The 11,828-nt window shown below is 40.8% G+C and overlaps 1 protein-coding gene across 1 annotated transcript; it reads right to left on the reverse strand.

The window, feature by feature from the left end:
- Nucleotides 1–68: 68 nt before the first annotated feature.
- Nucleotides 69–11,413, reverse strand: LOC147323651 (guanine nucleotide-binding protein subunit alpha-13-like). Its single transcript, XM_086304145.1, has 5 exons — nucleotides 11,008–11,413; nucleotides 9,741–9,967; nucleotides 5,988–6,038; nucleotides 3,756–3,956; nucleotides 69–2,303 (listed from the first exon to the last, which is right to left on the reverse strand). Exons 1-5 carry the CDS (start codon nucleotides 11,396–11,398, stop codon nucleotides 1,932–1,934), a joined length of 1,242 nt encoding a protein of 413 aa, XP_086160271.1. The 5' UTR covers nucleotides 11,399–11,413; the 3' UTR covers nucleotides 69–1,931.
- Nucleotides 11,414–11,828: the final 415 nt, after the last annotated feature.

Raw genomic sequence — 11,828 nt, forward strand, 5'->3', positions numbered from 1 at the left:
ATGGCACCTCACGATTCACAATGAACCAAATTATTCAAAAAAAGCAAACATATCAAGAGAGCAAGACATAAGTAGAAAAGTGGATTTTATTGAGAAGGTTAGACTGGCATGAGAGACAACACAAGCAAGAATTTCAAAAACAAGCCGTGATGGAAAACAAATACACTACATCAAAAAGTCATCTTCATTGGAAAAGCTGTGATTTGAAAAAGCAAAAAAAAATTGGGATGGGAAAAAAGTCAGCCATTTCTACAACCATTTACATATAGGAGATAAACCTGGATATTATTTACATGGCAACAGATTACAGTATTTACAAAGCCAGGGCTGGAAGCAAAGTGAAACTCTCACGAGCTGCATTTTTGGAGTAAAACTGGACACGGTCAGTGTGCACAGTCCTGAAAAAGCACAGGGTGATTTTTTGGCAGAGAAGCAGAGATTTTAACAGTGCCTGGAAATGGTGATCTAACAAAGATCGGCCCAGACCAGAATACGGTCACCAACAAAAGTATTCAAGCTTTTGTCTTTTTTTTTTGGTCACATATAATTCAAAATGTAGTTTTGAGGGAAATCTAAACAACACAAGGAAAAAAAATGTTCAAGGGGTTTTCAGAGATGCCTGGAGTCAGTGCCAACACAGATATTCTCACATAATGGGTTATATCTTACCACATTAATATTGGTTATAGTATATTCAAGCAATCTAGAGCAAATCTCTGTACATTTATTAACACACATTCATGATTCAGGCAAACAGGGGAGGACTGTCCCTTTACAAGGCATCTAATCACAGATGGAAACAAAGAAAGGGAGGAGCTGGGGGTTCTGGGTCAATGTCAGTGGTCAAAGCCAGGAGGATACGGTGCTAAACACCACCCGGCTAACGGCAGGGAGGCCTGGCTGAGTCGCACCACTCAGAATTAAAAAATAAAAATAAAAAATAATAATAATCAGAATCAGAATATTCAGTTAGCTCATCAACAATTACATCAGCATCGACACCGGTTTTGATTCAACCCTGAGAAAACAGTGGACTGCATGTTCACTAAGTGGCACACCTGCCTAAGAAGGTAATCTTTTTACCCTCTGAACACCCAGAAATAAGGGACAATTTATACGGAAACTGGCATCTTAATTATCTGATTAAAGATTTAATAATAAAGCAACATTTAAATAGTGATTAAGTCTTAAGAAATTATATCAAAGGAAATAAAAGGTTCAGTCTGTTGTGGTTGTGCCCTCGTCAAGCAGTTTTCTGCAAAACAAGGTGCCAGTGCTGGAGCCAGTTCACTCCTCAAATCTTTAACTGTAATTCTACTACGTCTTCACTTCTGATCGCGGGCGTTAAACCTGCTGATCTGAAATGGAAAAAAAAGAAAAGCTGATGACCGCCAAATGTGACTAAAATGACTTCGCAACAACTTTCAACAGACGTAACAGTAAATTTGGACTAGATGAATTCAGTGCTCGGCAAATCAACTCTCACACACAGTACTGGTAATTAAACGTTACTTAGATTAATTCCTGCGTTTGTTTGGAAGCCGTGCGTCTCATTTTGGAAAACCTTTTGCTGGCGCCAGCAATGACACCTTGTGAGAAAATAGCCCCAGTAACTCGTGCTGTGAATGCAGAGCTCAGGACAGAGGAGGTGAAGCAGCAGGTTTCAGATGTCATCCAAGATCCAAACGAGGCTTCTTCTCCATTTATATTACCACGGCGTGCACGGCTTACTCGTTCCTCAAACAAATCCTGAACTTACAAGAGGGACAACTCTTCAAAGAGGAGAGTAAAAACTAATATAAAATGTCTGAAGAAGAATGCTGACGTCTCATCGGATTCTTCTGATGCTGCTCTCTCTCCCAAGTCCTCTTCATGAGCGAGGGGGTGGTCTGTCCCTGTTCAGGTCCTCCATTTTCACAGGTTGTCAGAGGTCATTGGAGCATGAGCTGTTTGAGGTTGTCGTGCAGGATGGTGTCCTTGACGTCCCGAAACACCAGCCTGATGTTCTCCGTGTTGATGGCGGTGGTGAAGTGGTGGTACAGGGGCTTCTGAGTACAGTCGCGCCTCTTGGCCCGGAAGCAGTCCACCATGAACGCCTGGACGTCCGGCAGGCTGTGCTCCGGTCCGTTGTACTCGGGAAAGTAGTCCTTGAGGGGAACGTTTTTCACTTTCTCCTCCAGCAGATCCGTCTTGTTGAGGAATAGGATGATTGAAACGTTGTTGAAGACACGGTTGTTGACGATGGTCTCGAAGATGTCGAGCGATTCACGGAGCCGGTTGGTCTGCCTGTCCTCCATCAGCACCTGTAATAGATGACGGAACAATTAAATACTACTGCCAGTACGGATGGTGTAAATCCTTTAACCTGTACATGTTACATCCTGTCAGGTATTCATAAGCTTCCTTTTAATAGCATTTCCTGTTAACCAAAGTCAATTTGGATTAAAACTGTGGTTTTATGGTGTGCAATAGGTTTAAAAAAAAAAAAAAAAAAAAACGAGAAAACCCCCCCCAAAAACTAGGCTATTTGGGTTAGCCTGCTATTGCATGGCTCTTACAACAACAGTTGGTATGTTGCACAGGGCAAATCAAACAAGAGCTTGTTTTTTAAGTCAGTTACAGCAAAATGAGGAAAACAGTGAGGGACTTGAAACTAGGGGCCAGCATAGCTAAAATGAAGTTGGTTAAGTCCCAGAAAACATATTTATGATGGCAAAACACTTGAGATGGTTCAATCAGAGGCAAATAATTCTTCCATCTGCTTTCAAGCAGCTTGAGTCCACATTCAACCATTAAGAAAGCAATGCCATTGGAATCCTTAAAGGGGACCCATTCTCATCCTTATTTTCAGCCATTTATATACTGTTATAACGGTGGACACTCATAAAACTCACTCATATTAAATATCATCAAGGAATTCGGCTTCAGACTGCTGTAAACACTCAGTTTCAGACAGGTTTTTTCCTAATCTTGGGTCTTTTCATGTGAAAAATCTTCTAAATGGTTCTCTCAAAGAAGCCATACCTGCCTGACATTCAAGCCTTTTGTATACGAGGGACAACCAATCAGAAGTTAGTCGGCTCCATTAATGCTTGAGATAATTTCAGTTTGTGTAAAGTTAGCAGCAAAGCAAACCTTACATCTGCTCTGAGCTTCGAATCAAGTTTCTGCTGGACATTTCAGCCTCTCGTTTGTGTAAATACTTCAATCCATCACAATTTAATGTGTACTTGTAAAATGTTGTCTTGCAAGTCTTCTCACTGTTTTCCCACCGCTCTGAAAAAGTACCAAACCACAACCCCCCGAACTGAGCCTTGTAAATGTGATGAAGAACAGACCGATTCATGCTGTTGGTGCCCATTTAAACATATCAGTCACATTTTGGGGATTCACATCAGCCTGTCGCTAGAATACTGAAGACGGAAGGGGAAACATGGTAAATAAATACAGCACGACTAGCAAATAAATGAACCAAAGTTGTCACTTGCACATCTAAGTGGTGGTCAAATCAGAGCTTTAGTTAGAAACTCAAATAATTAATTCGTCTTAAGGAAAGTCTTGCTGCTGCACAAGCAGAAGCATCAATGAAACGTTATCAAAAGTTACCACACATTATTGTCAAGAACAAACTGGTTAATGTGCTTCTTATCATCCTATCTGTATTGAGCGTGCTTGCTTGTGAGTGGCAGGAAATGAGATGCCATGGTTTCTTTCTGCATCTGATGCAGCAGCGGTGTTTACTTTAATTTTTTTACCTGGTCATATTCGGAGGAGGAGACGAGGAAGAGGATCGAGGTGACTGAGTCGAAACACTCAAACCAGCGTCTCCGCTCGGATCGCTGCCCTCCCACGTCCACCATCTTGAAGGGAACATTCTTGATCTCAAAGTCATACTCATGGATGCCCTTAGTGGGTTTACGAGCCAGCAGGATGTCCTGTTGAGTGGGAAGATAATCCTAGCAGGAGAGGCAGAAAGACAAACTTTTAATTATTGAGACAAAAATACCATTTGTCCTCATTTCCACCTAACCGTTTGATAGAAAATCCTTTCCAAACCAGGATTTGTTTGCAGACTGAAGAAGAAACACCAGACACATAACAAAGTTCAAACTAGCAGCCAATTCATCTGTAAATACTAGAAATGTGTTTTATTCTTCAGCTCTAACTTTGGGTCCTGCAAAAGCAAGACTGGAAATGACACACTTATGAGCGCTGAGGAAAACACAGCAGAGTTTAAGACTACACAAAAACGATTCCGTAAATATTCACAAATATGGGGATTTCCCACAGAAAGCAATCGATGGGAAGGTCAGCATTTTGTAGAAAATGAAAGTAAAGGTTTGACATAATAAGTTTAACATCTGCTTCTGCTGTAACCTCTGTGGAGGAGCTGAATCTAAAGGTGGATATTTCAACTGAAAATCACCAGGAAGCTTGGGTAGGCTCTGTATACAAGCTAATCATCTTTGTAATCATTGTTAAACTGGCTTTAGCAGGTTCAGATTCACTGCTTAATAGAGGGGACGGCTCCAGATGCAGGCTAGGTGTGTTCTGTTTAAAAAAATAACTTGAGCATTTTAAACGTGTCTTACCAAATTAAAAAAAGACTCATACACAGAGTGAAACAGGGAGGAGAGAAACTAGCACAGCTACAATTGACAGCACAAAGAGTTGAAATGAATATTATGTTCATATACTAAACACAAACACCCACAAATGGATGCTGTTTGTAAAATGGTGATGAAAGAAAACACAGCAACTCCATTATGAAAACAGTCATTATGAGTTTGATTATACATTTAGGGGGGGGATTTCATTCATGTTAGTAGCGCCCATTCAAAATGTGCCCATTTGTAATGAGGACACTGTGGTTTGCAACTGTGTGTGCGTGTATTTCTATAATAAACAAAAAAAAGCCTGAGGTCAGCCACAGGAGTGAAGTTAACATACACACACCCACAGAAACAAAACTAGCTTTTTAGCTTCATAGCATTTACAAAAGCTATATAAGGTTACATATAAGGTGAACCTGCTAAGCCTCTGTCCATTTTCTGTGATATGTAAACTGATATGATGGAAGCTTGCAGTAAACATGACAATGGCATGGCATTTTTTTCTTCTCCTAGTTCTGGTTGACATCATCAAGATGTGACACCACCTTAATCTTGTCATCCCAGACATACAGATCTGAGTGAGCACAGTATAAGGATTATTTTTAATATGAATCATGCAAAGCTACTCTAGTAGAGTCTGAAAAGGTGGTGCTGGAAATGAGCAGAAAAGGCTGGACTTTATGTATCGAGTTCATACTAAAGGTGGCTGTATTGAAGAGCACAACATGAAAGACGCATCTAAAAGAATACAGCAGCCTTTGTGCTTACACCACCTGTAAGCACAACCTTGGTAATAAAAGTGTAATTAAATTTACAAAACAAACATACGCATACAAACCTCATGAAGACAGTAAGATTGTAGATGTTAGCATAAGCATGTGTGTTTGTAAATAATAGTACAAGTATAAACACTTAATGTCCTCAATGTAAAAAGGATGTGTTTATGATGCACAGAAATCTGAAAAACAATTCAACTTCCAGCATGCTGATGTCAGAAAAAAGGAAGTATTGTTAAAACTCAGTTGGGAGCGGTTAAAATATCTCTCATGTTAATAAAGGAAAAACCCTGATTTACTCTCAATAACGCCCTCAAGTTTTGGACTTTAGACTTAATATTAAGGGTTTATAAACTGTTTGAACTTGCTTAGTGTGTTCATCTTGATGTTTTTTTTAACTAAACTTTTAAACACCTGAAAAAAAATTGAGCTTAACTAAATATAAGGAGCTTCTTTCACAAAATGCCAGCATTATCTGCGGCAAGCAACCACCTTAGTCATTTCTAAGGTAACCTTTAATTGTCTGGACATGTTGCAGTATTAACTATAACATGCACAAGTCTGATTATCACAAAGAGTACAAGCAGAAACAACTTACCAGCTCGCCGAGCTTATCCAGATTATCCAAGAAATACTTCACTGACTCACCCTGCGACAGGACAGAGGAGGAATTTCTGTTAATTCTACACAATTAATTAGGTTCTGTCATTTTTACCACAATCAGCAGAAAACATTTTGCAGCAATATGTTTGCAAGTGGAAAAGGCGCTGAGATACTAGTGGGGAGAGTGTTTAGCTGCCACACAGACAGAAGTAACCTGACTTTTTTCTTTCTCCCGTGTCTGCCCCAGAGCAGAGTCTGTTCTGAGGTACTGAGGCAGGATGCGCATTATTTAGTAAGACTGTGACACGTGTTTCTAAGTGTGTCTTTGATGTATTCAGAAGTGTTGGTTAGTGTGTGTCTGCGTGGTTAGAAGTGTTTTATTTGAGTTTTTTCCCAAGACTTTTTCGACACTGCTTTTGTGCAGGCAGTGCAAGACCAGACACGGGGCTGCCAGGACTGAGATGCATTCCTTTATCTGTGAGCTGGTGCGGGTCCTGCACTCGACATAAACCAAAACACTGTGTGCAAAAAGAAAAACAGATTTAACCCATCGTCTTTCCTGTGACCTGCAGCGCCTCTACTGCAACGCACTACACTTGCACAGGGGATTTTTGTTTTGTTTTTTGCATGTATTTTGCATTAATGACACGATAGGCATTTAAATGTTCCCAGTTGCAGCGATCGGGTTGTATTTCTCTCTTACCACCATGTACGAGCATTACCCACCCCAGCTTCTTCTTCTTGTCACCTTTTGATCTTTAGGTAAAAAAAAAAACTAACCTGACCTGAAAAACCTGTGATTGTGTGTGTGCATTTCTGTGTGTGTGTGTGTGTGTATGTGCACGGCTAGGATTACCCAAGGGAGGAGCCCAATGGTGTGGCGCTCTACTAGAGTTAAATGAAGAAAAAGCTACTTTTCTGATTTCACATCCGACTCCGCCCGAGTAAAAGGAGCTCATAACTAAGAAGGGTTTGGTTGGTTTTGAAATAATCAAAAATCAAGTCAGATTTTTTTCCTGTTTTTTTTTTTTTAAAAAGGAGAAGAGAAACAAGAAGCGCAATCACTCTGCGTTCTCCCTGCATGAGGCATGACAACGCCTGCAGAAGCAAAACTGAAACTCAGCAATATGTCATCTGAACCGACACTTACATTAAAGGAAGATGTGACTAAATAATTCTAATACTATGAATCTCAGAATCTCCGATGAAAAGATTAAGACTATTGTAATGAGCAACGCTGACGTCTGCACTGCAGGAAGTGAGAGAAGCCATGTGCATACTCACAGCGCTACGTGTGTGTGTGCTTTTTTAAACATGATAATTACAACCAGGCCTGAAGGCACGTGCGATTTGTGATGCAAATGCTTAAATGGGGCACGGTCAACACGAGGGGATTCTGGGTAATCTGCTGCAAATGACACAAATCTCTTCTTAGAGAAGGAAAAAAATTTTAACAGCTCCCAACAGAATTAATTTTGCCCTCAGGGTTTACAGTGTACTCACCATTAAAACTTAATATTAAGGTTTTGTACACTGTAAGCTTGCAATTGATATTCAGTTTCATTTCAAGACATCTAACAATAATAAGTTTATTTTAATATAAGAGAAAAGGCAAAAAGAACCCAAAACATCCCAAACACTTTTCAAAATGTGTGGTTGGTTTTTATAAAAGATGGACATTTGACAAAAACTACACTGTTCTGTACATACATTGATTTTAATACATATACAGAGACTTTTTTGACCCTAAAATAATGCTTTTTTAAAAATTAAAGTCAAATACTGTTTCACTTTGTACCCTAGAACAATGAATTGTCACATATGAATTAATTTTTTTTTTTTTTTTATAAACTAACTGTCTTGGCTGTGCAGTAATGTGTGTGTGTGTGTGTGTGTGTGTGTGTGTGTGTGTGTGTGTGTAGCCCTGTGTCTGTGGTCCATTGACCCTCCACTGATATTACACAACAAATAAAGGCTCAAAGCTATTTCTGATCAATTGTTTAGTCTATAAAATGTCACCTCATTTTCCAGAGTGGGTTGAAGTGACAGGTGACCAACTATTTGGTTTGTTCAACCAATCCGCCAAAATTCAAAGAGCTTTAATCTGTAAACATGTGCACATGTGAAATAAGGATGGGACAATATATTTTATATGGCTTCCATCTGTGGTATCAATATCTTTATCAACACATGTAGGCGATTTCACTTGTTTCGTTTTCACAGATATTGTGATGTATCGCAGATGATCGCCTCGCAGCACACTTAGGCTACAGTGATTCTGTGATACCAACACCTAGCGTCCAGTAACTGAACAGCTAGTCAGGCTTTCAGCGATCCTGCCGCTCTTCAGTTACAGGCTGTTTCCATAGCAGGCTGCTTACATTGTTCCGTTTACTACTGTCACCGAATGAGTCACATTTGTGTGTTTATATGAATGATCAGTCCAAGTGACAGCTCACTTCCATTATCAAATGCACAGCTCCAGCTTCAAAAGTCTAAAAGGTGCGATGTTTTCCGTGATAATTAACGCTTTTGAAGATTTCGGGGGTGGGCGGGTGGAATAAAGGAACTTGCCAATTTGCAAAATGAATACTTACACTCTTACACAGATAGGTTATGCACGTTAGTGTGTGTGTGACCTTGTGTAACTCGAGGTGTGTGACACTCTTAGTGTTTGTGTGCAAATAACGCTGAGTGGGAGAGCCAGGGATCTGTTTGTGAGCATAAAGCTGTTTAACTACAGATCAACATTCCTGCTCTGATCACACTTATTCTCCTTGTCTGTCTGGAAAGGTTTGCACCAACAAGCTGAGTGTGTGTGTGCCAGAGCAACAAAACGCCATTGACGAAAGTTTGGTTTTATGCAACCCACTGGCAAATTGTAATTTTCTGCTTTTCATTACTGAAAGCCACTTGGAGAAGCGCAGCCCTTATTCTGTCCTCAGTTGGGGGCCCCTTAACTGCTGAAGTGTTTAAGTTTGTCACATGAAGGCAGGGCAATCAGGGTTATTCCTATACAGACAACATTTTGGCAAGAGCCACAGGAAAATCACCAGCCTTTTGACAAACACACTGTTTTCTTAATTGGGGATTATTTACTTGGATAAAATTGGCATTTTTTTGGCTTATTAAATAGCCAGAATACACAGATTTCTGTCAAATCATGTAAAGTAATCAGTGCTTTAACTGTAAAGCTACACTCATGGGAGAAAGGGGCTTATTTTGAGTCAGGAAAATCCCTGACAGCTGGTCATTTTTTAAAAAAAGCCTAAAGCTACGGTAATAAAAGATAAAATAAGAGCATATCAACAGCCCAGAAAGGACATGTGAACGCACTCCCGACCACATCTGCTCTTCTGGGGTAAACGTCACAGAGTTAAGACGTCCACACTGACAGCCAAAAGATATACGCAGCTGGGAGAGGTGTAAACAGGAAGCCTATTGAATCACATGTCTGACCACTCGGCACAGAGAGAGCACCAGAGACTAAAGAATTAGATGCAGGGAGAGTGGAAAGGGAGGATGAATTGAAAAGTCAGTTTCACTTTCTGTTTTCACTGCCATTTTCATCAATATGACTTTTTGGAAAAACCCATTCAGAAACACCAGAAAACCCTTATTGCACCTGGTGATAGAGAGCTGAGATTGAGAACGTTTTATCAGACAAAACTAGGCCACCATTATCTGTCAGTTATGCCATTTCAGCATATGTGTGTGTGTGTGTGTGTGTGTGCACGCTCTAACCCACCAGCTGAAACTCCCTGCGCCTATCGTAGGCGTTCTGTATGCCCGAGTCTGCCCACAGGGCCTTAATGGCGGGCAGGTACTCCAGGAAAACCGATGTCTCAAGCTGGCCACTGGTCATCTTGGCTGAGCGGGTGTCGAACGCCATCAGGTTGTCGCCGTGCGGCTGGTTGTCTTCATCACCCCACGGAATGTGCAGCTTCTCACGGGCGTCCACCAGCACACGTATACCTGGAAAAGGAAGTCAGATGGCAACTTAATAGTGGAAAGGGGTAGTGAGAAGGGCAGGTGAAACAAAAGTAACCCAACACCTGTGTCCTTTGGAGGCCTGCTGTGTCTAAAAAATAAATAAATAAAATACAAAAAAAATGATGATAGGGCAAGAAAAAGTGGAGTTGATTTTAAGGTAGCACATGATTAACATAACCCTGTTACTAGACAGATTTCAGGGTTTTTCCTGCTTACACAAAATTTCCACCAAAGAGGTCTTAGCCTCCCCTCAAAGGAAAAAGAAAATCACCACCTTGTGCTAACCATCACTCTACCCAATTTTTCTTTAACTGAACTTTCATTCAGTCAAGAATAAAGCACATTTTGCTGACATAATGACCAGAAATAACAAGAAAATGTGCTTCGAAAACCACATTATAATCCGGGGAAATCCCTGTATTCACAGCTATTATTTACATTTATTTCAAACTGTTTATTCATTAAAAAAAATGTACAGGATGTGCTGGTCACACCAACACCTTACTTTGAAAATGGCCGAAATAACTGTCGGGTTATATAGAATTTCGTGACTATTAAAAAGCGACGCTTGAGCCTTGTTGGTATTTACAGACGATTTTGTTTAACGTGGACAACACCAACGTAAAGATTTCTCTTTCATTCAGTCCGTGGACAAAGAGGAACACCTTACAGCACACTACACTGGCGGGTTGCCCTCCATTAGCTTCATCCCGAGCTTAGTTATTGAGCAACAAAACTTGCCTGTAGCTGATTTAAAACCGCGGGTAGTGTTGGTTAAAGATATCACAAAAAACTTGATTCGCTGTATTTGGTATAGCTATGCTAAACCCCTAGAAAAGTTAAGCTTTTAGGACAAACGAGGCTCCTATGGGTGTGCCGAGAGCAGATGTAGACTGTTTATGTGTCCTCTCACCCAGCCCAGCGCTGCTAAACAGATGTGGAAACTTTCCAGTGCCTTTTAACCGAGTAAAAAGGGCGATTTTCACGCCCTTTAAGTTTCCAGCCCTCGGTAGCGAGGTTACCTTTGATAACATTGCTGTAAATCGTTGCTCTGAAATCCTCTCGGGCGTGCTGGTCGAAGTCCTGGCCGTGGATGATCCGCATTTGTTTGAGGAAAGTCGACTTGCCGCTCTCGCCAGCGCCGAGGAGAAGGATCTTCACCAGCCGTTTTACATACGTTTTCTCCTTGGAGAGACATCTGTCGATCTCTTTGGACTTTCTCAGCTGTTCCACCTCGCCGCTGTTAAGCAGGCAGACGGGTAGACAAACTTTTAACACGGACCTGGTCGGCAGGAAATCCGCCATGTTCGCACAAACTTCATCGATGCTAATTTGATGCGCGTTCTCGGGCGCAGGCACGGGACCAAGCCCCTTCCCTAAACTCAGGAAGTACCGCTGCTGACTGTTTACCATCAATCTTAAGGCACAGCCTACTGTGCTATTTACGCGGATATGCCTCACATAAACACGTAATATTGTCCGTAGCTACGTTTGAATGGAAACACACAAAAATAACTTTATAAGCAGCATACTGAAATTTACACGCGAATACATTTTCAAGTTTTAGAGGTCTAATTGCACGATACACTATAAAAAGAATTAATAGGCGTTAACGGCTATAATTAAAGTAAAAAATAAATACATAAAGTTTTCATAATTAACATTAAAATAAATATGAAGGAAAAAAGGAGAGTTGACCGGTGGTGGCATGTCGCCCTCTACTGGTGCAGTATAGAAACACGTTGGAAAAAAAAGACGCGCTCCGATTGGTTGATTCGTTTCACACTTTTAGACATGCTGCTTTCAGAGACTGCAGGAAATATTGCTATCTGCAGTTGAACGC

Source organism: Aulonocara sp. 'chitande type north' Nkhata Bay, linkage group LG8 (genome assembly GCF_057382095.1).
Source record: "Aulonocara sp. 'chitande type north' Nkhata Bay isolate Kocher_YH1m ecotype deep benthic linkage group LG8, A_spYH_male_GT1.1, whole genome shotgun sequence".
Lineage (NCBI taxonomy): Eukaryota > Metazoa > Chordata > Actinopteri > Cichliformes > Cichlidae > Aulonocara > Aulonocara sp. 'chitande type north' Nkhata Bay.

What these genes read in the sequence shown, in the direction of transcription:
- LOC147323651 (XM_086304145.1), bottom strand. Translation starts at nt 11,398, where the DNA reads ATGGTAAACAGTCAGCAGCGGTACTTCCTGAGTTTAGGGAAGGGGCTT. An exon ending in TTACAGCAATGTTATCAAAG is followed by an intron (nt 9,968 to 11,007) that starts GTAACCTCGCTA and finishes TTCCTTTTCCAG; the next exon opens with GTATACGTGTGCTGGTGGAC. An exon ending in TGGATAAGCTCGGCGAGCTG is followed by an intron (nt 3,957 to 5,987) that starts GTAAGTTGTTTC and finishes CTCTCCTGCTAG; the next exon opens with GATTATCTTCCCACTCAACA.